This window comes from Paracoccidioides lutzii (assembly GCF_000150705.2).
Source record: "Paracoccidioides lutzii Pb01 unplaced genomic scaffold supercont2.24, whole genome shotgun sequence".
In the NCBI taxonomy this organism is placed as follows: Eukaryota; Fungi; Ascomycota; class Eurotiomycetes; order Onygenales; family Ajellomycetaceae; genus Paracoccidioides; species Paracoccidioides lutzii.
Window position 1 is genome coordinate 67164 of NW_015440970.1, and position 27565 is coordinate 94728.

The following is a 27565-nucleotide window of genomic DNA, read 5'->3' on the forward strand; positions in this document are numbered from 1 at the left end:
CGGCAGATGAAGAAGTGTATAGACAGCGACATGCGACGGGGATGGAGATTTGACAAATTAACTATCTGATGCACCATGTAAAGGGTAAAACATTGGTTCATTGCGTAAGTAATTGTCTACGATACGTTAACTACGGATACTGAGCATGAAGATTGGGCATTACAATGATGTTGAGATTCCCTGCAATCCCATGTGACACTCGGCCTGTCAATGCTCAGTTGTTGTTATATCTCAAAGGGTGGTTAGTTAAAAGCTATATTGAGTATCTGGATGGTTGTTTGCATGATGATGCTTTGATCTTGTGCCTTTAAGCTGCTATCCCATCCCATGGGCACCGAGCAATGAACGCAATTCAGGACTCTGCAGAGAGAACATCGCAAAAAAAAAAAAAAAAAAAAAAAAAAAAAAAAAAAAAAGAGTATAATAGACTTGCCAAGTTTAAACCCTTATGCAGAACCCTAAATAAAAAATTAAAATCCTATATGCAGCAAAGCGACACATCAGAAATCAAAGTAAGTAAAAATCAAGGTTTGGCACCTATTACCTCTTTTCAGCAATCCAGTTTCTCTTGGATATATAGTTACAAGAGCGCAATCAGATCGACCCCATGTTTTTCTCTCCATCCCGGTATATTTCAAGATGCAATAGATTGGAAACCTGTTCCCTCCCTTCTTTCCTCCCCCCCAAACTCCTCTTCTTTCAATCTCTCACCTCTTTCAGCTAGATGAGGCGTCAGACAGGATGGTCGTCACCCGCATAACACCGGGTGCCGACCGACTTAGACAAACAAGGCTTCGCAGATCGTATAAAGATCGCCGCCCTCTTAGCTTGCCAGGCCGAGGTCATAGAAAACCCTACTTTTAGCTAGACTAAAATTTTCTTGATATCGTATATCAGAGAGTACCTACATATTTAGGTATATTTAGGATCCTAGGGGTTATATGGCGTATGGCATGAAGGAAACGGGGTAAAATGATGTTGGGCATCAGGTACCTGTCTCGCTCGTCTCGTGTTACATTGAGAGGATGAATAGTTTGAAACTGGGGGTTCGGAGATGAAAGTTAGTCAAGAGGAGTGTTCTGAGTGCATTCCCTCTGTAGGACCGTTATTAGTTAAAATAAAAGGAAGTTGAGGCTGAATTTTAAAGATGATAAGGCAGCTCTCAAATTGATCATGTTCAATATTTTCACTCCAATCCCTCTTTTTAGCTCTTTTTAGGTTTGTGATATAGAGATTTGCTTTTTCCTGTCACTTTTGTTGGTTCCTAATCACCCCACGCCACGAAAAGGGTATGGGGATGGCTGGGAAAGATGTGATGAAATTGGTATAACTACTTTAAAGTTAGTTAAACAAGAATTCTCAAGATAGAGCAAAAAACAACTCCCCAAAACATAACCTTACCTGGGTACGGAACAACAAGTCCCGTTAGCACAAAGCAATCAACTATTCCTACTATTTGCCGACGACGGATGGGGATGGGATGATCCCTTATCTCTTCTCCTCCAAATTACCCTATCTTTCTGTACGGAGGTGGTTCCATATATCGCTCCATCCATGCCTTCGTATCTTGAAACTGGGCTTGTCCGATGGGCTAAATACAGGCTAGCCATGGAGCTAAGAAAGTGTCTGCGCCAGACTCTGACCATCGAAGGCCAGATCATGGATTGATTTCGAACGTCGAATATCGAGAGGACCTGGCCAAGCCCTCCCCGTCAGGCCTGTCACACATATCCTAAGCAAGTCTGACAATAATCTGTTGTCTACGAGTCTGTTGATAACCAGCCCGTTCTTCCGCCCGGTGTTCTTCCAACAGTCGCCACAGCCACCACAGCCACCACAGCCACCAGCTGAACCAAGGTCCAATTCGGGTCAACAAACAGGGCGAATTAAGGGCTGCAGGAATGCGGTGGAAACGGCTGTTTGTACTCTCTGGAGGAAATAAAAACTGTGATAATTTAATAATAAGGGAGCATGGAGCATCTGGGGAAAAGAGAGTCGCGGTATTCATCCTTTGGAATGCAAGCCTTTGGTCTTGTCACAATGCTGGATCCCTGGTTTCGAGTCGCGGCGGTTTTCCATCTCTCCGGATCCAGGCTATAGGGCTTGGGGGGAAATGTGAAATTCCGCTGCTCCGATTTGCTCCCACTCGTAGAGCCCCTGTTTACCGACAGTATTTGCTTTCATCTTCGTCGTCTCTGCGTTTATCATAATAACATTACCGGGGGTTGCATTGGGGGTTTGAAGGAGTGAGGGGCTCGGGGAAGAATGACCTATGTCTGACTATCTTATGTTGTAATGTTAAAGAGATGTAGATGTAACATGTAGTTATGTACTACGAGAAAAGAAGAGAGCCGCAAAGTGCTTCCTGTATTAGGTGGTTAATTCCCTCTTGCTGCTTGAATAAACCATTTATTTTCTTCTTTTCGTCTCCTTTTTCTTCTTCTATTTTTCCCTATTATAATCCCTCGGGATTTGAATCCTATTTGTGTCCTATTTGAGTGTGTATGGTTCGTACATGTATAACTATAACTTGCCTGGACTCCCTGTTTTCTCCGTCTAGTCTCTCCCTCAATATCCACTCTCTTCTCCCACGCTATCCACCCGACTTAAACAGCCCTACAACCTACCAGAGTAACCAGACAACCCGACTGCCCCATCCTACAATAATCACTGCTGCATTCTTATATCATCTCCCAATTCCCTCTCCACTGTTTACTCCACCCGTTCGCTCCCCGTTTCCAGTCTCTTGGGCTCTTTTCACCCAGCTGTTGCGGAGGCGACTTCAGCTAAACCACCCAACCACCCACCACCCCATCGCATCTCCTGTCGCATCCTCTGATTGAAACTATGTCTCAATGTTCAGGATGGCGGTGTGATTCTTACCCGGGCTTCTAATCCTCACATACAGCCTGTCATGGATTTTATTGTAAGTCTCCTCCCCATGGATTTCTATATCAAATTCGAGGAATCGTGCTTCAAATCCTCTTTCTTGCTTCTATACTATTACTTTGGCCAATTTTCCCCCCCATCCCCTCCCCCATGGATCGGAAGTGGCGGCTTGTTTGAAAGAGATGAACTATCTCCCTGCCCAGGCAAGCTACCTCGCTTCAGGAATGACGCCCATGGCTACCACATGGCCAGCATCGGTTAAAGAATGTCACTTTCATTCAACTGCGTCGTCTCGCGCTTTGGTCTCGACATCACATTATCCTCTAGTGCTTTGCATTTTGCGTTTTGCGGCGTTGCTCATTGAGATCTATCATTTAATACATGCTGGACCGTTCTGTTAAGGATTTATTACTTCTATACCTATGCCCCAGCATATATAACAATACACTGCATCGCGATATGCATCATCATATCTTTTGTTGCACACATACTACCCATTTTGGACTACATGATTCGTGTCAACTGTTTGTTTTTAAACATCCGGAACTCCGTGTAAAAGTTGTATACTGACTTGCTCTTGGCGTCCTTTAAACCAGGTCTCCCTGACGCACTTCTGCGAAGTGCATGGCCCGACATCCGTTCTTTGTTCCCAAGTCATGCCCTCATCCTGCAACCGATGTTACTCCGATGCCTACGACATTTCCCCTACCGATACTCCCTTGTCTTCTCATACCGCCTCTCCTTCCTTACAGTCCCGTACCGTTGGACGAGCTGGAAAGCCAGACCAGCAATCTACAACACCTCCAGAAATCGGAGTTAGCACGTCTCTCACCGGTTGCACCTCCGCCAACCTCGACCCCTTGCCCTCCCCGCTCTCCTCTGCCCCGGCTTCCAGTCAACGATTAGAAAACCACCCCTGGTTCCTGAATCGATCATCTGGGCGCACTGAACCGGACAGACTTATTCGTAACGGTGGTTCTGATAGCGAAACCTGCGCAAGCTGCAGCCTCACCGTTCCAAAAGGTGTGAGCAATCAACTCCCTCCAGGTGGCCCGGGAACCCTAAAGGAAGATGGCAAAACCAGAAATGGAAGCCCAGTCCTTCGCTCTCGGGAAGTCGTATACGCCTGTGCCGGATCCCACTCGGAATATGACGATGATCCTCACCACCCACCCCATTCATCGCCAGCCTCTCTTCACTCCTCTTCATCGTCAGAAACGTCATGTCACACACACATCGTGAACTATCTATCCCTGCGCGGCCCTCCAAATCCCGATGATTACGCGCTGCTGCGCAACGCTTCCATCCGAACATTAAGCTGCGAACTCCTACCGCGTGGACTGTCGTCTGGACCCTTATCATTCGGCGACTCCGCCTCTGGCTATACCATAGCCTACGTCTTCCGCCTACCCGATCCCATGGCCCGTGGTAAACGGCGCAGTTATGCCCTAATTGCGCTGGCGGGAAAAGATGCCGGAAGAGCCTTCCGTGCGTCCCCGGTTATATGGCGTGTCTTTGGTCGTATCGCAGCAAGCATCATTAATGCCGCGGAGCGGTTCCAGGATACGGAGAAGCGACGGGAGGAAGGGACCAGCAATGCTAAAAACAACACGAACAATAATACCAACAGCATGGCCAACGGTCGAAAATACACACCAATCTCCTCCTTTCTAACGGGCCGAACACTAGATCCGGATGGCCAGCCGAGGCGCGCGGGACAGATCCGCGCACGCAACCTGGCTGAAATAGTCGGGAATGAGTATGTATTTCCGGAGCTGCATGCGCAATTTGTCGCGTTATTACAGCAGCTCTGTGCGATGTTTGGTGGCGGGTCCCGTTGTGGCCTGCAGGATGATCATCGGTCCGTATCGAGTTCATTCGAGGAGGAGAGTGATAATACGTTTTCAAGGAGGGCGTCGTTGTCAGGGGAGTCGATGAATAGGGGTGGTGCTGCTGGTGCTGCTGGTGCCAGAGCCGGTGCAGCTTCTAGGATGCGACGTGATTATAGAGCAGGTGATTCAGCTGCCGTGCTATTAGCGCCTGCACCGAAACCGATCCCTATTTCCCATCGTGGACGACAGGTAGTAGCCTAGGGTGGATTATTATATCTTCATAACTCTTTAACCCGATCGATCGACACGACTTCATTTTTAACTATCTACGCAAACATCCTTGGCACAAACCCGAATCCGCAATTCCATCGTACTTTTAGGGATCCCTTTTCCTCTTGACATTGCAGCGTTCAAGCGCCCATCGTTTTCATCTTTGCATATTTTGCAGCTTACATTTCACACGGATTTTTCCCCTTTATGGGCCCTTTTTAATCATATATCTTCGAACCATATACCCTTTTCGACATCTTATCTATCTATTCTACCCTTTGACGCTGTTACGGCTTATATTTTCTACGTACGTATTGTACATACGCACATGTATCAAAATCACATCGAATCGAATTTGCCTCCGAATGGATGGAGAAGAGCGGATATTCCACGCCTTTGTTTCACTTTCTACTAAATTTTATTTTAATTATCACCTCGTTTTCTTCGTCTTTCGACCTCTTCACGAGACCCCTCCCCCCTTTCACACGTCACCCACGTCACCATTTTAACGGCCTGACAAACGAGCAAACGAGCAACTTGATTTTGTATTGCAATTTTCCAAATGCTGTTGTGTTCTGTTCTTGTGCACTTGCGAAGGCATGTGTATGTCAGGCACACATCAGACATCACAAGCTACCACTTTTAAGGACGAGGTGAATTTCTTCGCCCTTTTCATCACAAGCTTTCTGTTGTTTCTCTTCGTGCTCTGTATATTTTCCTTTATTTTCAGGGGTAGCTTTTCTCAGTTCTGAGTTATTTAGTCCCCTTTCCCCCGCTTTCCTGTTTTAACACTTCTTTCCAACGTTACTCATGAAATGAATAGAGGCACAAGGGCTGGTTGACGGGTTAATATGGTTTTCTTCTTTTACTTTATTTTACTTTTCTAATAATGCCTTTATTCTTCGGAGTAAATGGGAGGAAATGGGTGATCTGGCGAAATTCGGCGGTATAGGTTTTGTTATCTATCATTCTGATTTGACTTTGTTACATTATAGAATATATTGCTGTGCTATTCTTGTTCTGGATAATTGTCATGAACATTCTGTAAGCTCTCTTCCAAGCTTCACACTCATTTTCATTGTTCGGGAGCATTCCATGCTCAGTACTCAAGCCATTAAACCTCACTGAATCATCTTCTAATTGCACTTCAGTAAGGAATGATTCAGCTCAACTCGATTCCAGAAAACTGCTTGACTCTAGGCGTATCTTTAGCGCGATCACATATTGCAATAGTTATACATTGTTGAGATGGCACAGGTACAGAACACGTCCAGCATTCTGGCCTCCCTCCAAGAGCCGAAGAGACGACTGCAATGTGACCAAAAAGAGAAAGAGGAGGTATATAATTGGGTCTCACGCCTGGTAAAAGTGCTGCAAATGTGAGATCATAAGCTCAACATTCAACATGGGGAATGTGACGATGTAAACATCGGTTTTTTGTGGATTAGAATATGAAGCGGACAACACTGAGTGCTGACCCATTGAATATCCCAGAAGCCAACCTTGATAACATCTGGAAGCACGTTTGAAATTCGCCCATTAGCACTTGGGCGGTGATAACCGAGTTAAAAGGAAGGCAGTCTTAAATGGTATAAAATGTGTATTTGTTGTTGGACCGACAAAGAAGCGGAGGGGTGAGACCAGGTACCTAGGTTTTGTGATAACTTCAATGAAGCCTCCAAGAAAATTTAGCCGTTGAGAGTCCCCGGGTCTAAATAACTTATTTAGCTGCAAAAGGTTGAAAATAGCCGAGTAGATATATAATTTTCAGGGTATTTGGGACTCATTTCTCATAAGCATCCTTTGGAAACCTGTATATATATATATATATATTTGCTGTCAACTTTTCTCTGCCTTTCAACCAAAAAGGTAAGCCTACAAGATGCAAGGGTCTTTTTATTGCTTAATCGCACACTCTTGCGGCAAAATCTAGTTATTTCCCCTGCAGCTGCTGCTCCTCTCTTCTTGTCCGATTGGTTCATCTCCTAAAACAGGTCAGCCATAAATGCAGCGAAGATCTCGAACAATACCGTAGTTCTCAGGGGCCTGGCACTTCCTAACTAGCGACGCTCCACACTGAGTTTTGTGAGCTCTGGATTCTATTTGATGGCGAGCAACTTAGGCGGTAGGAAAACAGGGACGCGATCCATATACTCAATGGACAGGGGTGAGTCGATGGAAAGCAGTAAGACTATAGTTACTTGCATATCAGAACTGCTGCATCCTGGAGCTATTCCTCTGTCTGTGGGAATTCGACCACCTGGGAGTAACACCATCAGAAGAAGGCTTTGACATCAACCATGTCGGGTTCGGAATCATTCTTTGGATTCCTCTTGATGCCCTCGGCAGCTTGGATTCGGCTAGTTCAGAAGACAAACTAAGCGCATAGTTCGTTCACGAATAGGTAACACCAGGCTGGGACCTGCAGGAGGGTGAATACACCACAGAGTTAAACAGAAAGCAGAAAACCCCCACCACCTCCATTAAATAATCCATCTGCTGTTTGTGACCTTGGCATCCTCCTTCCACCCAGCAGAGAAGCGGTGTGGGCTTTCCGTCTCCCGGGGTGCAGGTTACTCTGGAACGATTCCCAATCATTGGCAGGAGTAAACATTCATAAGTCGACAATACCTATTCCAAGCCTACTATGCTGCTTGGGTTTAAGGTGATCCTAATTGTCCCGAACGTAAAATACTGCTCTCCACCCGGGCAGCTTCGTCGGATGTATCGTTTGTAAAGGCAAACCCTTATCCTCTTATCTTATCAATCGGACCGAATCTTATCACGTGATGCAATGGTCGTTCTTTTTTTTTTTTTTTTTTTTTTTTTTTGGCCGATATGAAGTTGAACTACCAAGAAACGAAAGATTAATCACATACTGTTCTCTGCAGCGTAAATTGCCTGTATGGATCAATTCGCTCTTTGCAGACGGCGAGAATAATATCTACCCGATTTTTGTGAAAATGGATTCATATGATAGTGATTCATCTGGCATAGATGATGTCGGAGCCTGCACCGAAACCAACGTGCTTCTTGGATATGTAGATGAAGAGGTTTCTGACGATTCGATCAGTCACCTTGGCGGCTGGCCGGTACGGGGGGTTCTCACTTCATTTATTTCTGCTTATTTATTGTTTGCGTGTATATACTTTATATTCACCCCGATCAATGCTAATGGACGAAGTTTACAGACATGGCTCGACCCCAAGACTCCACCACCAGGCGACTTCGCCAAATGTAAAGTCTGCAACAGCCCGATGCCGCTCCTCCTGCAACTAAATGGAGATCTACCGCAACATTTCCCTCACGATGAGCGCTGGCTGTATATCTTTGGGTGCCCTAAGAAAGCCTGTAACAGGAAACCGGGAAGCATAAGAGGCTTGCGCAGTGTAAAGAAGCATAAAATTGTCAATTCTTCGCAACAAATGCAAAATAACCAACTGAAGAAGACGGATCATGCACCACAGCCTATGCCAGCAGAACAGGAGAAGCTCAAGCAAGATCTGGGCGCCAGTCTGTTTGGTGCAGCACCGTCCAACCAAGGGCAGTCAGCTAATCTAAATCCATTTTCAACCACCTCATCTCTCAGCCCAGCGAACCCCTTTGCTTCTCTCGACTCTCCCTCCATCCTCGCCGCAAAGCCCCCTCAAAAGCCTTCTTCCCCTCCGCCAACCACCGATTCCCTCCCCGAAAGCTTCGCCCAAAAAGTCCGTGTCTCCTCCCCACCTCCACTAAATCCCCCGAAGGGCATGGCCGGTCCGCCACTGCCATGGCCACCCCAATCTTCATTCCCAAAGCCTTATCCTCACTACCACCTCGATGCAGAATATGAAACCCTCTCCCGCCCCTCAACCCCTGCAGAATCAAACACTGCTCATCGAATGACCATTGAAGACGAATCAATATGTGGTGTGGAGCCAAAAGATACGTTCGAATCCACCATGGACAAATCCTTCCTGCGCTTCTCTACGCGTCTAGGTCATAACCCGGAGCAAGTCCTCCGCTATGAGTTTTGCGGGACACCACTTCTCTACTCAACCAGTGACGTTGTGGGGAAACTGTTCTCCCACACTTCATCCTCTGAGAAATCATCCCATATCAAAGTTGCCAGCAGCCGTACGGGGGAAAATTACAGCAGAATTCCCCGCTGCGAGTATTGTGGGCGCGAACGCGTTTTCGAGGTCCAGCTTACTCCCCATGCGATTGCGGTGCTTGAAGATGGACGCGAGGGAATTGGGCTTGGACCGAACGATGATTCGGGGATGGAGTGGGGGACTGTGATATTAGGTGTTTGCGCTGCGAATTGTGGCTTAGAGAATGAGGGATTGTTGGTGTGGAGAGAGGAGTGGGTTGGCGTCCAGTGGGAGGAAATAGCTGCTGGGAGGTAGTGAGGTGGCATCAATTTCAGAAGTATGTATTTGCGTGGTTGGTAATTCATAGACATGAGGAATGGGGATGGGGAAAGAGTCAAAAGAACATCGACATTCAAAGTTGCAGGTGATTTTTACGAGATACGAAATTGAATTGGCTAAAGCAGGCTTATTGCTTGGTATGGAAAATATGTCTAGAGCGTACATTAGTTGCTAGTTATAGCACACCTGCATACGCACTGCAGTTTGACACCGTAAAAGAAGCCCACATGGCGGGATTAATGGAAGATAACTGTTGTGGCCAAATGATTCAAATTAAGTATATTTTTGCTTCCCTATTCCCTGGCATGACAATTCCTCAATAATTTCAATTCCGCATCAGAAGGAAATGCGGATCCCACATAAACAGGAAATCTGACAAGAAATATTCAAGACATGATAACGAAAAAACACATCAACATGTAGACTCAAATGGAAAAAGAAACAGACAAAGAGGCGAATTAAGAAAATCATGCGGGTTGTTCGAAACCCCTCCGAAGAACTCGGCCAAACATCTCTATACCCACTTTCTCTCCCTTAATCTCTCCTCTGGCTTCATTCTCTTTATTCCTGGGGACTCTAGCGACTATACTCTTGAGATCTGATCCCGCGCTCTTGTCCAATTCCCACCCGCAAACATCGACGACGAATTTCTCCAAACTTTCCAATCCATGCAAGTCAAGCCATTGAGCCAGAATGTCAGCGCTTATTTCACGGAATGCTTTGCCAACTTCGACAGCGATGCGAACGCGTACTAGCTTTTCAAACCCTGAAACATCAGCAACTAAATCCGCATACAGATCATCGGAATTGAGGGTTGACCAGAAGTGGGGGTATTGTGCGGATTCGAGGAGGGTGTTGAGGCGGGAGAGCTTTTGGACAGATTCGACAAAATCAGACGTTTGCATGGGGAGGGACGATATTTTTGATGAGGCAAATGGCTGTGTGTGCGCTGGGAGGAGAGCGAGAGATAGAGAAAAGGCGGGTGAGGGGAATACGGTTAACGCTTTGGCGAGAATGTTGGTTGTTGTTTCGGTATGGAGGAGATGAGGATTAAATTGGTAGCTGCAGAGATGATTGCCGATGATAGGCATCCATATATTAGCAGTGTTTTCGTAGATTGGTACGAACACAGAAAGATCTGGAGATGACCAATATCGTTTCAGATAATTTCGTATCCGCAGGTCAATTACCAGATATTGCATCAGGTAAAAATGTCTAGGCTAATAGGAAACGTGAATGTAATAGAAATTACGGAGTTCATCAGAGTAAGAGCATAAAGAGATAGAAGGATGCACGAACGAAAAGAGGATATCAAAAGAGTGTACGATCACTGGTAATAGGGATATCAAAATAGCCCCTAAACAGGAAGCCAAATAAAAGCGCTCACAGTTTCAACAGTGCCAAGTTGGCATAGGCGTCGAATGTCCTGTCCTCACACTGCTGCACGACATAATCTTGGAAGATGGTGGTGGTCTCTGGGTTATATCTGTCCAAACCATTGAGAATGGCTTCAATATGTTGCGGCCTCGTTTTGCACTTGTCAAACACAGCCATGATGCTCCCTTTCACTCTCTGGTGCCTTTATGATTTTCTCTGATCCCTGTCCTTTGAGATATGATGCGTCGACTTCAACCTTGAATGTTCTCCCTCGTTACCGTCCCTGTGTTTGCCCCAAATTGTTCGCGAGTTATTCCAACGTATCAAAAGTGAAATCGAAGAATTTCAATAGTTGTGCACAGCGTAAATTTAGAGGAGTCTGCATAAACACTTCGGTCGAAATCGGCTGACAAGGATAAAGGAGAAGTCTGTCTTGGTTGTGTGTTGCAGTGGTTGATATTAAAGATATTTGACGTTTGAAGTTGAAGATTTTCAATTCGATGTTTAGATCGCAAAATGGTTTGTGGTTGGGAATGTCCAGCCGAGCCAGGTTCTGCCTAATGTGGAAACTATTCACGACTTGCTGACTAAGTTGTTGATCTAACTTAACTAGTTAACTAGTTAGTTTTAGTTTTAGTTATGGTCAACTAAACCCCTCGACTTCAGTTTCATCGATACTGTGGGCAGTTGGACATACACTCAATGTGTAATCTAGGGGAGGCTTCAATTATGGCAATTCAGCATGTTTTTAAGCCGCAATTAGTGTTTTTCATATCGTATTTCATTTCTAGACGGGGTGGTAGTTGGAGTTTGGGTGTATGTCCACAAGTACATGACATCTATGAATCTTCTCTACACCCTTTCATTCCCATATCTATTCATTTACAACTTTGCATTCTCCTTCTCTTGAGCGTCCAACCTCCCCCATATTCTCCTCGCATCTACAATAGTGGGCCAGATATCCCTCATGTTATTCATTTCACTATTTTTTGCCCCAGCAAAGAGCGCTTCATACGGGTTCATATCCGCTCTGGCCAATGCGCTATCCATTTCAAATTCCGTAAAACCGTACGCATCAATGATAGACTTTGCATACCCAGATAAGGTGTCGATTGCCCTGTCATAAGCAGACGAAAGGGTTTTGCGTTGAGACTCTGTCAGGGCGTAAGGGGCGTATATTTCTTTGTGTGCCGACTGGAGGATTGAAAGAGAGAACTGTTTTGTTTTGGCAATCAGCGGAAACCATCGCAAGTATATTGTGTGCCTGGATAAGGGGTTTCGGAAAGATATTCTTACCACTTGTGCAAGAGCCTCCAATTGTTGAATAAACTCGGCACCAGAAGCCTCTTTAATCACCTCCCAGAATCCCCTCCAATAGACGAAATCGCAATGGGCCATGGTGAGTTCGTGAACGGTGAAGCTGGTGTCTTTGCCTGCTTCGCTAGCTTCCATATGAGTCTTTACCAGAGTTGCTAGGCGGCGCTCGAGAACCCATTGTTGGGCTACAGGCTTGAACCAGTCGGACTCCGAAAATACGGAGAGCTTGGTGCCGCTCTCTGGCTTTCTGAGGAAGCTTAGATAGGAAAGGCTGGGAACTGTGTGCTCGGTTTTTCTACGATGGCAAATCCAGGTTAGCAATCCTGGGGTGGTGTGTTGAGGGTTTTATGACAGGAGCATCTTACGCTTTATAGTGTTTATTGATGGCTCGCGGAACTTGCTGGGCAATTACATAGTTGTCACCTTCATATGTAACTGCATTGACGGTGTGAGCATACATCTGACCAAAACCAGACAAAGCGCTATACCCGTGGCCTCCGCATGCAATTCTACAAGTTTCAACTCCATTCGCAGTGATGTCAGTCGAGTATACTTTTGCGCCTACGGTTTGCAGATGAAGATCTTCAAGTTGGGACGTGTTGCCCGTTTTGATGACGACCTCCGAGTACTCATCGAAAGCACGTTTGATGTTTTGTCCAACAAGGACAAGCGCCGTCCCCTAAACGTGTTTAAAATGTTAGCTGGACCTTTTAATGGGTAGCAGAACGAAGCAATCTGGAACTTTTTACCTTCGCTAGGAGTGGAAGAAGTCGATATTTGACGCTGGCATAATTGAATACCGTATTCTCCTCTTTCTGCCCTTCGATCCAGAATTGCTTTCGGAAAGTCGTATAGTGATAGGCTACTGCGACAGCCTTCAATAAATCGTATCCGGTAATCTCAGCCATAATAGCCCGCACGGTGATCATGGAGCCATATGAATGTTTCGTATTCTTTGGTGGAACGTATGTCCCATCTCGCAGAACCTGAGCATTCCGCGCCAGCATTTGAGATCGAGGGATTCTGACATCGTGGAACTGCATGGCACCATTATCCACCCCAACCATGCCCTGGAATACCTTAGGCCCCAGTTCGTAAATTTCTACCCCTGGCATCAATTCTTGCGTTTCCAGATCGCGAAGCTGAGTGAGGAAAAGATGATTTCCGTATTCTTTCCCATCGATGATGAGACGGGCGACAACAATGGAATGAGTAGCCCAGATTCCCGTAGCTCCAATCCAATATTTGGTGCTACTCACGGCCGGTGAGTTTATTATGAACTCATCCGTTGCTTTATCAAAAGTAGCTGTTGTTTCAAGCCCTCTTAGGTTTGAGCCATGGCCAAGTTCCGTTTGGGCATACGATCCCAAGATCTCGAACCTTTCTGCCTTTGGGATCCAAATTGCCTTTTGCTCGTCCGTCATTTGGCGTTCAAGGTTCGAAAGAAAGACTGCTTGGCTGTTAGATGTTAGGAGAATTGATATAGGCAGAGGTGGGCATACTTCTGAACTGAGGTTGCACTGGGACGAAGTAGTCAAGCATCCGTACCGCATCGCGGAACTGGGTGCCTGTCCATTTTTCCCTATGCTTCAGCATTATCAACACGCGAGCCTGACCTAGAGCTCTCCTCCATGCGTCTTTCCGAGACAGCGAAGGAACTGCCACGTCAGTCTTGGAGAAGACGGGGTTCGATGTAAGAGCCTTCAGCAGCTTTTTGCGCTCCTCGAACTTCTCCTTCCCGCCCCATAAAAAGACGGAAAACGGAGTCTCATGGACATCATTGCTAATATTCCGCGACATCATGACTTAGCGTATTTATTGGAAAATTCCTCTTGCTGAAAAGAGCACATCTGCTAACGTTGCAGCAGAACAATTTATAATATAGTTACTAGGTTGAAACGAAGATTGAGGTCAAGGCACCACCCAATGCAAGATCTTGCCGAAGCCATAGCTCCCAAATCTCCGATTTGCCATTTTGCTTTTTGTTACACTGGCTTTGCAAATTCCCCCAGTGGAAGGTTGACCGTCACGAGCTCTTCTTCGGCTCTTTATTAGATCCTCGGGTTGATCCGCTGAATTGAATGGGGAGTGGGATCCAGATGCAATGGCTAAACCCGGTCGGCGATTCGGTAACTTTTCCAAGCGCTCTCGGTGCTTAGCTCAAACACTTCAACCGATTTTGACAACGGGAAAAAAATGGATAATACAGGTTTCCCGCGTTAGAGCAATGCCCTTCCTCTTTCTGTCGGTTAATTTACTACGAGGGAAGAAAGGTTACGTAAACTGTCTGGACTGCTTTCAATTGGAATCTTGGTAAACATTCCCGGTGTTCGATTGACTTTCAAAGACTTTGGGGGCTTCACCGACATCAGCACGGTAACTAGTTATATGGCCTGCTAAAATTTGTATCACAGCCATATATGCTCAATCATTAATCATAACCTTCCTGATATCGAACGGGAAAAAATTGTGTCGGATTTCGCCCAGGTCCGTCACGCCTTGAAGCGATAGCAAACTCTGCTGCACTGAGAGCTTGCGAGGCTTCACTAACTTGATGTGATTTTTGCTAGAAAACTGTGCCGAATGGGGTTCATATGTGGCAACAGGCTCAAAACACGGGGAGTTCGGCAATGCGCCGTCATCTGAGGGGTAAATTCACCACCTCCAAAATACACCAACTTTCGAACCAGCGTTTCTGATACTGGACCTCGGGAATATTCCGACTCCAGACGCCCGCCACTGGTTGGCTGGGTCCAAAGGATGTTAAACATCGACGCCCTGAGATGGTGAACTTCCAGCCGCGGACGAAAAAGGCGCTGGAATTGACCTCAAAAGATGCACGGTTGCCGAAAACTGTGATAGTATAAGTCTGTTGTTCTCACGCTTTAACACCAGAAAGCCTGAATTTCACCAGTCATTCGGATTTCCAAATTTCGAGATTGACGGGATAATTGAGCATGAAATGGCGAACAAGACCGATTTCAGCGCAGCACTGAAGCCAGCAGCCCCGGATGGAGCTACGATTCTCGCAAATGAGAGGACTCGATCGTCAATTCCAGTCCATGAGCTCTCACAGTATCTTTTGACCTCTGAATACCTTGAACAGCAAAACCGTGTCCTCAATGCTCTCGAGAGCGATCCCCTGTTCAAAAAGACAAATCAAGCCAACCTCTCCCGCCCGGACCGATATAAGCTAGCATTAGCCAGAAGCAAGAGAATCCGCCAGTTCCAGGACAAATTTGGATGGAACAAAGATGACTACAGCATGGCAGCCAGCCTATGCGACGATGTGCTCCCTTATCACCTCCACACGTCTATGTTCACCACAACGGTTGCTCAACAGGGAAGTGAAGCACAAAAGGCATACTGGATGCCCAAAATTGAAGCATGGGAAGTGATTGGGGCTTACGCGCAAACTGAACTGGGTCATGGAAGCAATGTTCGTGGACTCGAGCTGGAAGCAAAGTGGGATCCAAAAACCAAAGAATTTGTTCTTCACAGTCCACATTTGACTGCGAGTAAGTGGTGGAACGGCACTATGGGCCGCACTGCAAACCATGTCATTGCTATTGCGCAACTGCTGCTTCCTGTTTCAGGATCTGGAGTAGATACGAAGTATAAAAACTATGGACCTCATCCGCTCATTGTGCAGATTCGGGATATGAAGACGCACCAGCCACCCGAGAGTATCGTGGTGGGCGATATTGGTCCGAAGTACGGGTATGATAGCATGGATAACGGATACTTGTTATTCAATCATCATAGGTAAGGCTGCTTTGAATCCCAGCAGATCTTTGTTTTACGGAACTGACGCGCAGTATCCGCAGAGTTCCACATGATGCTATGCTAGCCGGGTATTCAAGTGTGAACCCTGAGTCTGGCGAATATACGAAGCCCAAAAACCCAGTGGTTGTATATGGAACACTGACCCATGTATGCCTTGCCAAATTCCAACAGAAGTGGAGTATCCCGAGCTGATTACAATTTCCCAGATCCGTGCTAAACTTGTCATGGAAGCAAGACTCGCACTCGCCCGAGCTGTAACAGTGGCAGTGAGATATCTTTCTATACGGCGCCAGTTCAAAGACAAAGATGCGCCCAATGATGCTGCTCTAGAAATAAACGTTCTAGATTACCCCACTGTCCAATTCCGAATTCTTCCCCTCCTGGCCACAACATTCGCACTCCACTATAGCGGCAAAGCCATGGGCGAGCTTTACGACCGGACACGACAGGATATCGAAAAAAGCGGAGATTTTGCGACCCTTGCCGAACTCCACAGCACCTCTTCGGGTCTGAAGAGTCTGTGCACGGATCTTAGCGCAAACGGCATTGAGACGTGTCGAAGAGCCATGGGCGGCCATGGCTTTGGAGGAGGCAGCGGCCTCGTGCAACTTAACAATAACTATCTCTCCAAACCCACTGTCGAGGGAGACAATTACATGATCACACAGCAAGTGGCGCGGTATCTGATTAAAAAAGTTCGCGAACTGGTGCAGAATATCGGGGGCCCGGCAACTACACGGACGGAGGAGGGTCTGAAGCGATATCTCAATTCGAAGGATAGGAAACTTAATCTCAATGTGCTCAAGAATGATGAGGACATTGTGCACGCTTTTGAATGGAGAGCAGCATATTTCGTAAGATCTTGATGACCACGATTCATTGTCCACTAATATCTTCCTTCCAATACCTGAAATGTATGTATATCCAAGCTGACCGCAAATTATCTACCCAGTCTTTCAAAGCATACGAAAAGCGAGAGATCCAGAAACAGTCCTGGAACAGCCTCCTCATCGATTTCTACAGGTTAAGCCGCAGTATGCTCTAATTCCCCTTACAAACTCCCCCCGTTCAATATACCCCTTTTCCGTTGCGTTATTGTTAAATACTCACTAAGAGAAACCAGCACACTCCCAATCCATCCTCGTCATAAACTTCTACAACGCCCTCAAAAATGACACCAATATCCCCTCCGAACAAACCCGTGAGGTTCTCTGGGATCTCTTCCGCCTTTTCGCCCTGAGCACCATGGAAACCGAATCGCGCGAATTCTACAGCTGCGGCGCGGTATCGAACGAAGATCTCGACGCGGTTACGACTGGTGTATTCGACCTGCTGCAACGTGTTCGACCGCATGCGGTGCGGCTGGTGGACTCCTGGGCGATTCCTGACTTTTTGTTGAATAGGTGAGATTTGATTATTTACCGTGTGCCTGATGCGAAAATAAAATGAATGCTGGGGCATCAGCTGACGAAGGAAATTACAGTGCGCTGGGCCGTTATGACGGTAGAGTGTACGAAGAATTGTTTGAGTTGGCCCATAGGCAGAACCCATTGAACGAGATCACTGCCAATCCGGATTATCGGACTGATGAGTTGGTTCTTGGTAGTGGAGATGCTGGACGAATCCTGTCCAAGCTCTAGGGAAGTTGTCTCACTTGCAGGACCTTACCTATTGCTTTTGGGTTTGAGGGACTATATAGAAGTGTGTTTGATGAGAGTTTCGTGACGTGTATACATCCAATCTGAACTGTGCTTTGAATAGATATGTTCTTTGCGTACAGACGTAGCATTGATCGAACTTAAGTTTCTTTTTATTTCATTATTCCATTGGTAAAAGACAATACCTTGTTTAACAAACACGTGGGTATTTGCAGCATGCCTGGATATCCAATGGCCTGGATACCATGCATTGGGGTACAATCCTCTCCGCTGATATGTCATACTGGCATAAACGTTAGCTGTGTCGTTTCGGGTATCACATTCACACCATGCCATCCAATAAAAGATACGACAGCTAACATGGGAGTAAACATACCACGCGATCATGACAACAAAAGTCAATGGGAAATTTTAAATCGATCGATAAAGACGGATGCCTTCGGGTATCTTGGCTGCCGAGAAGATTGGATACAATTCTCACATTGCTGCTCAGAAATTGCTGCGGATATCAGTATTTTCGTCCCAGTTCCCCAGTAGTTGTAGTGAACAGTGTCTGGAAACGGATATTTTACATGGGATGAACTGGAACCAACATGGTCAGTTTCAAATAAACTTATATGAAATCAAACGAAAGCGCACTATTAGTGTTCACTCACAGAAAAAACTTGTTTCGACTTGATAATGAACAAACTGAACAATCTGTACAACCCGAACAACCCGTAGCTCAATCTCTAATAGCAATCATAACTAAAGGTGGAAGCTCGAAATCCTCTGCCTTACAGCAGCCGTCCTCTCTTTAGTCTTCAGCCGCCAGGGCGCCTTGGAAGATAAATTGGCTATAACCGACCGCATGGAATTCTTCCCCGAATCCGATTTTTCCTTGACTAGCACTGGTGGTATGGGCGTCTGGTCACCGCGAGAATATTCTACACCAACACACCCAGCAGAAATGGAACGGTGTGGCGAAAACGTATCACGGGACAGGATGGTTTCCCGGGTCGGTCTTCTGCTGACGAACGATTGATCCATCCTGCGAGAGGAGGAGGTAGGAACCTCGTGAAGCGGACGGCTAACGCTTCCCTGTTGGTTCTTGTCTTTATCGCGGTGGTTGACGGCGGCGTTCAGATCCTGGCGCTGGGTGATTTCGGCGATCTCATCCATCAGAGCTGTCTGGTAGTCGTTCAGCTTCTCCTCGAATATTGCCATCTTCTTGCGGCAGATGTTGGATTTTTCGATTGCCGAGCGGGCTTCATTCTCTGCTGCTTCTGATTGCCGTATGGCGTTTGATAGTCTGCTGTTAAGAACGTCGAGTCTCTGTTTGATCAAGGTAATGTGGTCGTAGGTCATAATGAGGCCGATGATAGAGATGAAAGCTACAGCGGTCGTTATATCGCTGAAGGTCAAAGGCGTCATGGTAAAGAGTCAACGTGTTGAAATGCTGAATGCGGGTAGTCTTTGGGAACATCCGATTGGTTTGAGAGGAGCTCATATAAGGATGCCCGTGGAGAACAGAGAAATATTATTCATAGACTTGAGCAGGATACACGATGCATGCACGACTTGCATTGAGAGAATGAGTCAGTGTGCAAGAGCAGCCTGGGAACCCAAAAAAAAAAAAAAAAGGCGGCTGGATCCCGAAGGCGGGACGGGACACAGGCTGCAGATGTTGGCAACTGCGCTCCAGCCAGCAGCCCCCAGCCTCAACGGCACAATATCAGGGGCACATCGTTAAAACCAACAGGAGAGCGTTGCTGACATTTATCAAGCGTTGTCGTAGCTGCCATGCCTCCTCTCTGTTTGCCAACTGAGCAAGGAGCTCGAAGGCATCATCATCATCATCATCATCATCATCACTGCTTGCCTGCTGATAACTGCACGCCAACACGCATTATATGCACAGAATTGAAATTTGGTACCTGCGCCGCCCTGTCGATTGCGATTTATAAAAGTGTTCCTTTTCCTTGAGAATTGCGTCCAGGGAGATGCTCATAGCGCCACTCTTATATATGCCGTATATTTCTTGTAATGATCAGGTACGAAGTATGTGAAGTCGAATTAAGCTCCAGGGCTTCCTTCAACGGTGGTGATGTCATCGCTGGGGTTCTGACATTGAGCCAATTAGAACCCGTGGACTTGTTCTCGCGATCTTCATCAACCTTAACCTTAACCGGTACAACAATAAGAAGATTTTCATTCCTATTTTTGGTAAATATAGAAAATATAGAAAATATAGCTTTCATGTCCAATCTACATAGTCTTGCTGCAGTAAATACTCCCGTACGTGTCGAGAAGATTTTGATATTCACCCGCAGATTTTGGGTGTGTCGATCTGCGGCAACTCATTGGACGCGCCTGCATCACTAAAGGGCCCGACCGCCCAACGAGCTGCGCTGAAGCTCCCCACGCCCAGTCCCGAAGAGCCGCAACCACGACCCAGAAACCACGACGTCGTCTTCCAGAGAGCAAAACCTCTTTATATCTATCAGCTTATCCTCCCACGATTCCACGATTATCGCACCACTCCGAGAGAGCTCTCGGTGTCCTCCTCCTATTGAACGGGAGGACCATCGTACTATTTGCAATCTCCCGACACTACCTAGGTAACCCGCCGCAAATAGAGGGCGAGCGGTTTGTCCGTGATGATCCGATTTCCCTCTGCATTCTTTATATCGTCCATTCGTTCATGAACAGGCGATAGTTCGCAAAAATGCTTTTGATCAAAGGCAGCAGCATTTTTTCTCATCTGGCAATTTTTGTTTTCTGTTTGCTCTTGTTAGCTTCCCATTCCAGTTGCCAGGATGCACAGGTTCCGCTGCAGGTGGAGCCTGAACCACCCCAAGCACCAGCTACGGTCCTGTCACCAACCCCGGATCCGGCGCCAGCTAAGAAAGTAGCAGTGATCGGTAAGTGGAGCCATATATATACCAATATATATATATATAATAAAAAATAAAAAATAAAAAATAAAGTTGTGTGTCCGCTTTCTTCATGTTTTGTTGCCGCACGATAAGTTGGATATTGACATTGGTTTACCCAGGTGCCGGATCTGCTGGTGCTTCTGCTGCGTACTATCTGCGACAATTTACTGATTTTTTTTCAATCCCGCTCAACCTCACCGTCTACGAGCGGGCATCTTACGTTGGTGGTCGATCTACCACTGTCAATCTGTTCGACGATCCCAGTCTTCCAGTTGAGCTGGGTGCCTCTATATTTGTCGAGGTAAACAAGAACCTGATCCGAGCTACGAGGAAATTCGGTCTGAAATTGAGAGATTCAGATTTTGGGCAACCAAAGGAATCCATTCATAGCTTGGGTGTCTGGGATGGCAGAGAGTTTGAATTTCTCCAAGAAAGGGGGGGCTTGTATTGGTGGAGCATCTTCAAGCTGATTTATAGATACGGCTGGGCACCCATGAAGACGCAGAATCTTATGAAGTCGACAGTGAACAAGTTTTTGAAGCTGTACAAGTTTCCATACTTCCCGTTCCAATCTCTATCCGACGCGGCTATGAGTGCTGGTCTAGCCGAAGCCACTTGGACTTCCGGCGCTGAGTACCTGAAAGACAATGGCGTATCCGAGCAGTTCGCAAGGGAGATCATCCAGGCAAGCACACGGGTGAACTACGGGCAAAACCTGCCCTTGATCCACGGCCTCGAGACGATGGTATGCATGGCGACAGATGGCGCAGTCGCTGTAGAAGGCGGCAATTGGCAAATCTTCCAGTCCATGCTTAACGCATCAAAGGCAACAGTGAATCTAAATTCCCCCGTAACTAGTATTGAGCTCTCTGGGAACAAGACATACAAGGTCACCCATCGTAACCCAGACAATACCCTTGCAGAAGACACCTTTGACCATGTGGTGATCGCCAACCCATTTCAATTCTCCAATATCTCTATTTCACCACGCCTGAAACGCCCAATCGACTCTCCACGTTACGTCAACCTCCATGTCACAATTTTTGCCACACCTTATAAACTGTCACCATCATATTTCAAAATGCCTGCCGACTCATTTGTCCCTGAGGTTGTCCTCACCACACTCCCCCCCGATGTTAAGCTAGGCACTCGAACTGATGGTGTTGGTCCAGCTCAATTCTGGAGCATCAGCACACTTCAAAAAGTCCAGCCGCCAGAAACCACTCGCAATGACCTCTCACCTGGGCCTCACTACGTGTACAAGATATTTTCGCCAAAGCAGTTGAAAGCAAGCTTCCTAAGCCAAATCCTTGGAATTGACGGGGTGCGCCTGCTGGATAATAATTCCACTGCCAACAATAATGATGACGGCGGTGAGGCCACCTACCGCGACGACCAGAGCATAGCAGATATCTCGCCGTCACATATTAGCTGGTCTTACGAGAAGGTGTGGCAGTCGTATCCATATCTGTATCCGCGGGTTACATTCGAGGATATCAAACTGGCGCCGAACCTGTGGTATACGAGCGGGATGGAGAGTTTCATCTCGACGATGGAGACTAGTTCGTTGTCTGGTATGAACGTTGCGGCGTTGATATTGTCTGAGTGGGTTTCGAAGTTTGAGACGAAGTTGAAGAAATATGAGGATGGGGGTGGATATTGATCTCAGCTGGTTGTATGGGGACGTTCGTTTAATCCAACACAACACTGCGTTCCCTTTTTTTGCCACCCGCTATATCCCTTTTGGGCAGGGCTATCAGGTTTAAATTGGTTGAATTGGGTGTTGGGTTGGGGAATGGCTGGCTTGACCTTTGGGGCTTCTTTGTTTCTTTGAATCAGCTGTCAAACGCTAATTATAGCTTTGACTCACTCATCACTTGGTTATTATTCTTAGATTCAAAGCACTATATAAACAGATCCTATATCTTGAAAAAAAATTTTTCTTAGATTCTTTTATTTTTATGTTATTTTTATCGAAGGAAAACCCTTGTTGGAAAGGAAGAAGCGGAATTGCACGAATTGCTCGAATTGCTCGAATTGCACGCAGGTTTTGGCGCCGGTTCTGGGGATGATGACATAATCTACGGAATGGCTGTCATTTGAAAGCCTCATGAGGTCTGTGGCTGGTGCTTGTGGCTCGTGCACCATGTTTAGGCCATCACATGCCCCAGACGCCCCAGGCTTTGAACTGCCTGACCTCACTCTAAGCAAAACGACACGGCTGACATCCCGTCATTGCCGCCTTCTATTTTCTCCCCTTCTATCTCTCTCTCTCTCTCTCTACAACCTTTTCCTCAACCTTATGCTCCTCTTCCCATCCCATCCCTCTATCTGGCGATGGATTCCCCTTTCTATCCTCTCCTCCCCACCCATACCGCTAACCTATGACGTTGCGGACTGCTGAGATTGTGATGTAGATAACCCAACAACTACTCCGGACTCGGCCCATTAGTTGGAAGTCCTCCCTTTACAACCCTGTTGGATAAGCTGCATTTCTTGTCTCTCCAGCCAACAAACACGCCCGCATCACCTCACCTTTTGCCTTTGTGTGTTTTTTTTAATTAGTTTTATGTGATACCCTTCAGCTTTAGTTATTCAGTTTGTTTGTTACGCTCTTTAACTTTGACTGGTTTGGCTCCCATAGCCTTTCTTATCCATAGCTGCACCAAGGTAGTTTTCAAGCTGATGGTGCTTTGACTCAGGTAAGCTTTCATCCCTATCCTCTTTTGCTACGCGTACCCTTGTTGGTATGCATTTTACCAAAATTATATTAGCTACAACTCACCTCACTCTGCATTTGGTTATCTTAATTAATTTTTTTTTTTTTTTTTTTTTTTTTTTTTTTTTTTTTTTTTTCCCTGGAGAGGTTTTTCTCCAGAACCTTAAATACCTCAATATAAATTTAGCGAACAGAGGTTCCGCATAATGATCTAGCTTCTCTGAGTCTGACGACACGTTTAATCCATAGATCACTTGCTCGATCCCTAACCCTCAACCCTTCATTGCCTCCATACACAACAGTATCCACTTTTCCACCTTATCACGCAACCATGCCTCCATACGATGAATCTAGATCGAAAGGGGGAGCTGGTAGGCTCAACACCCATAGCACCTCTTCCAACCGTCTCTCCTTGAGCCACATTCCTGAACGACTAAGGATTGGGGATGACGAACAAGAGGATATGGCGGCTCCGCCATCGGACACTGCTGGTCGTGCAGGGATGTTGACACACATGCATCAGTCTGTCTTCTCCATGATAGCCGCCGCAAGCTCTAAAAGTGATTTCCACACCAGATTCGATGAGTACAGCGATGCGGATGAAGATACAGACCAGCCACTCAAGAACCGTTTCCTATCAAACGATAGCGTCGATATTCGGGGTGGTGACAGCCCTTCCACAAACCAGCTTACGCAAATCGCCCATGGAGACAAGCCTTCCCCATCTTCCAAAACTCTGAACGAACGTGGTCGGTCGATTCATCGGAAAAGGATGTCAGAGAGCCAGTTTCTGAAATCCCTTTCGAAACTGCCGGGCAAGAGTCCTACCGGGAAAGAGACAACTCCTGAACCAGATGTCACAGCGTCGAACGAGCCGTCAGCCGGGGAAGCTGTACAAATAGTGGCTTCCACAGAGGCTCCAGTGCAAGGTCTCATGCGTGAAGCGCAAGCCCGCTTTGGCGAATCTGAATCTCCACCAAACCAGACGGGGATTTCTGAAAAAGACCGCCAACGAAAGGAGTCATCACTCTCGTCACTTCTCTCCGCACGACTTATGGATATATTTGGGTTTGATAGGCCTGAAAAGGTTATATCAGAGTACCAATGTTGGCTTCTCCAAAGTGTATTGCTTCAGGGGTACATGTACATTACCGAAAGACATATTAGCTTCTACGCCTATCTCCCCAAAAAGTCCCATACCATTGTCAAGTCGGGTTATCTTTCGAAACGAGGACGTCAAAACCCGAAATATAGTCGATACTGGTTCACGCTCAAGGGTGATGTATTGTCGTATTATCTCGACCCGTCAAACCTTTATTTCCCCAGTGGTCAAGTTGACCTGCGGAATGGGATTTCGGCCAGTTTAACGGAACATAAAGGCAAGGACAAAGACGTGAAAGATTTTACGATTACGACAGACACTCGAATCTATCGATTCCGGGCTGACAGTGCCACGAATGCGAGGGAGTGGGTGAAAACCTTGCAAAAGGTTATTTTCAGATCCCACAATGAGGGAGATAGCGTCAAGATATCTTTACCGATTGAGAATGTTATTGACATAGAGGAAAACCCTGTTATTGATTTTGCAGATACTTTCAAAATCCGCGTTTTCGAAAGCGGTGAGAGTTGTGCGGTTGATGAGGTAAATATACCGTCCCTCTGAAAGAAAGGAAAATAAAAGAAAAATGAGAAGAAGTACATTTATATATTTGCCGCTAACGCCTCTTTTTGTCTGTTAGTACTTCTTTTCATTTTTTGAATGTGGCAAAGAGGCCATAGAAGTTTTGAAAAAGTTAGTCAACCAAACGCCAGAACAGCAAATCCAACACAACGCATTTGCACCTGATTATGGCCGAGCGCCCAGACCTCGCTCCCAATCCGTTGGGGCGGTTTCACCTCCATGTGGAACAACGTTACATCCTGAGTCGGTCAGAGCTACCCTGCGGCCCTGGTCGCCTCTTCGCGACCGGAGTCGAAGTCCTAAGATTTCAGGACTTCGCGGCTTAATGCAGGGCCACATCAATGAACCGAATGTAGCTGGCCTTGGGCAAAGAAGGAGGAGCGAGAGTACCGGCAGAGTCAATGTTGGGGACCACCCACCCGAAAGGTCTCCTGAGGGTAAACTTCAGAGCTCATCAGATTCGTTTGTTCAGTCTTTAGAACATGCAACGGAGGTTTCCGCTATCTTACAGTCGGCATGCGGGACAGCGGAGTCCGCCAGCCAGATCTTGAACAGGAGCGATGTTTTCCAGTCGCCCACCATTAATATGCTACGGCCCTCACCATCTGAACCTGGGGATGAACCGCGGCGCCATTCAGAAGATACTACCCGCTTCGTACCATCAGGCGCAGAAGTCGAAGTTTTCAACCAGCCTCCTACAAGAACGCAGATAACCGAATCTCTTATGAGATCCGGGCCAGTTGAGCCTCAGGATGGTGGTGGTGACTCTGAACATGATCTTCAACATAGAAGTGCAGCTCGCTCTGCTTCATCACCCACCCTTCAAGAGTTAATGAAGGTTGGCAGCTATCCGTTGCAACGTGCTGCCGGATTCCTTAAAAGTCGATCAAAGCGCATGAGTAACATTCTTGCAACTGAATCGATGGGGTATTTCGAAAAAGTATCTGGCATGTGGATAGGTGGGAGGAAACACTATGGAGAGGGCCAAGCTGTTCTATCCGATGATAGGATGGTTGATCCGGAAGATGAAGAGCAAGGATGTGGACACGGACAGAGATTCCGTGCTCATTTTGCCCTCCCTCCTTCTGAGAAGCTAGTGGCTACATACTTTGCTTATCTTCATCGAGTTCTCCCGCTTTACGGCAAGCTATATATTAGCAATCGGAAAATGTGTTTCAGAAGCCTACTTCCTGGGACGCGGACCAAGATGATCCTACCATTAAAGGATATAGAAAATGTCGAAAAAGAGAAGGGTTTTCGGTTCGGGTACCACGGTCTTGTTGTGATTATTAGCGGTCACGAAGAGTTGTTTTTCGAATTCAATACCGCAGATGGCCGAGATGACTGTGCTGTTACCCTGCATCAAAATCTTGAGTCAGTTCGATACCTAGTTGAGTCTGGTTTGTTTGCACAGCAAGAAAAAGAGGAGGCTGAGGCTGCGATGGCTGAACATCAAATGCTACAAGAGGCAAGGCTTGGGGGCCTCGATGAGCAACAGGGCTCTCAAACGCTCTCTTCCTCCGTGCCATTGTCTCCCGCGACATCTCCAATTCTCTTTGATGATCCACGTGTTTCCATGGTCAATTTCAAGCCTCACGAGTCGCTAAGGATTACATGTCTGACCATTGGTTCCCGTGGGGATGTACAACCATACATTGCACTGTGCAAGGGATTGATAGCGGAAGGCCACAGACCGAAAATCGCGACTCATAAGGAGTTTGAACCTTGGATAAGACACCATGGCATTGAGTTTGCCCCAGTTGAAGGGGATCCGGCGGAACTCATGCGGATATGTGTGGAAAACGGGATGTTTACATACTCCTTCTTGAAAGAAGCATCCTCAAAGTTCCGAGGTTGGATTGATGACCTTCTCTCTTCTGCATGGAAAAGTTGTCAAAATAGTGATATCCTGATTGAATCTCCGAGCGCCATGGCTGGCATACACATTGCGGAGGCTCTCAGGATACCCTACTTCCGCGCCTTCACGATGCCTTGGACTAGGACTAGAGCATATCCACATGCATTCGCTGTTCCCGAACATAAGATGGGTGGGGCGTACAATTACATTACCTATGTCATGTTTGACAATGTTTTTTGGAAAGCTATAGCTGGACAAGTGAACCGATGGCGCAAGCGAGAACTTGGTCTTCGCGGTACCAATCTCGATAAGATGCAGCCAAACAAAGTTCCTTTCCTATATAACTTCTCGCCTTCCGTTGTACCACCGCCTCTTGATTACAGCGACTGGATTCGCGTTACGGGATATTGGTTCTTGGATGAAGGCAGCAGTTGGACACCGCCAACTGAATTAACAAATTTCATCGAACAGGCCCAAGCCGACAAGAAGAAGATCGTCTACATCGGTTTCGGCTCCATCGTTGTCTCCGATCCAGCCGCTCTTACTAAGACGATCGTGGATTCCGTACTCCGGGCCGATGTCCGGTGTATTTTATCGAAGGGTTGGTCCGACCGGCTTGGTGACCCGTCAAGCGGAAAAGTGGAAATTGCCCTCCCGCCTGAGATTCATCAAATTAAGGCAGCGCCGCATGACTGGCTGTTCTCCCAGATTGATGCAGCCGCGCATCACGGTGGAGCTGGCACGACGGGTGCAAGTTTACGCGCTGGTATTCCGACGATCATCAAGCCGTTCTTTGGGGATCAGTTTTTCTTCGGGTCCAGGGTTGAGGATCTTGGGGTTGGGATCTG

The 27565-nt window shown here is 46.8% G+C and overlaps 8 protein-coding genes across 8 annotated transcripts in view; 5 read left to right on the forward strand and 3 right to left on the reverse strand.

Annotated features, from left to right (window-relative positions):
• Positions 1-3545: 3545 nt before the first annotated feature.
• Positions 3546-4982, forward strand: PAAG_07418 (hypothetical protein; the record flags this gene model as incomplete). The annotated part of the gene is made up of 1 exon (XM_002790513.2): positions 3546-4982. One exon carries the CDS (start codon positions 3546-3548, stop codon positions 4980-4982), a length of 1437 nt encoding a protein of 478 aa, XP_002790559.1.
• A 2972-nt stretch (positions 4983-7954) lies between these two features.
• On the forward strand, positions 7955-9379 carry PAAG_07419 (hypothetical protein; the record flags this gene model as incomplete). Its single annotated transcript, XM_002790514.2, has 2 exons — positions 7955-8083; positions 8183-9379. 2 exons carry the CDS (start codon positions 7955-7957, stop codon positions 9377-9379), a joined length of 1326 nt encoding a protein of 441 aa, XP_002790560.1.
• Positions 9380-9870: 491 nt separating this feature from the next.
• Positions 9871-10957, reverse strand: PAAG_07420 (hypothetical protein; the record flags this gene model as incomplete). The annotated part of the gene is made up of 2 exons (XM_015846218.1): positions 9871-10618; positions 10791-10957. The coding sequence occupies 2 exons, from the start codon at positions 10955-10957 to the stop codon at positions 9871-9873; spliced, it is 915 nt and encodes a 304-aa protein (XP_015700653.1).
• Positions 10958-11662: 705 nt separating this feature from the next.
• On the reverse strand, positions 11663-13900 carry PAAG_07421 (acyl-coenzyme A oxidase; the record flags this gene model as incomplete). The annotated part of the gene is made up of 5 exons (XM_002790516.2): positions 11663-11995; positions 12077-12392; positions 12463-12776; positions 12847-13547; positions 13600-13900. The coding sequence occupies 5 exons, from the start codon at positions 13898-13900 to the stop codon at positions 11663-11665; spliced, it is 1965 nt and encodes a 654-aa protein (XP_002790562.2).
• A 1159-nt stretch (positions 13901-15059) lies between these two features.
• On the forward strand, positions 15060-17523 carry PAAG_07422 (acyl-coenzyme A oxidase; the record flags this gene model as incomplete). The annotated part of the gene is made up of 6 exons (XM_015846219.1): positions 15060-15862; positions 15925-16030; positions 16090-16737; positions 16836-16917; positions 17007-17286; positions 17367-17523. The coding sequence occupies 6 exons, from the start codon at positions 15060-15062 to the stop codon at positions 17521-17523; spliced, it is 2076 nt and encodes a 691-aa protein (XP_015700654.1).
• A 765-nt stretch (positions 17524-18288) lies between these two features.
• On the reverse strand, positions 18289-18954 carry PAAG_07423 (hypothetical protein; the record flags this gene model as incomplete). Its single annotated transcript, XM_002790518.1, has 1 exon — positions 18289-18954. One exon carries the CDS (start codon positions 18952-18954, stop codon positions 18289-18291), a length of 666 nt encoding a protein of 221 aa, XP_002790564.1.
• Positions 18955-19566: 612 nt separating this feature from the next.
• PAAG_07424 (prenylcysteine oxidase) lies at positions 19567-22122 on the forward strand (the record flags this gene model as incomplete). Its single annotated transcript, XM_015846220.1, has 4 exons — positions 19567-19711; positions 19854-20169; positions 20332-20444; positions 20579-22122. 4 exons carry the CDS (start codon positions 19567-19569, stop codon positions 22120-22122), a joined length of 2118 nt encoding a protein of 705 aa, XP_015700655.1.
• A 1387-nt stretch (positions 22123-23509) lies between these two features.
• PAAG_12396 (hypothetical protein) overlaps positions 23510-27565 on the forward strand; it is a gene marked incomplete at both ends in the record, with an annotated part of 4589 nt that continues 533 nt past the window's right edge. Inside the window, 2 exons of the mRNA XM_015847890.1 lie at positions 23510-24820; positions 24918-27554. Coding sequence (XP_015702494.1) covers positions 23510-24820; positions 24918-27554 — 3948 coding nt within the window. The remainder of the gene's footprint in view (positions 24821-24917; positions 27555-27565) is intronic.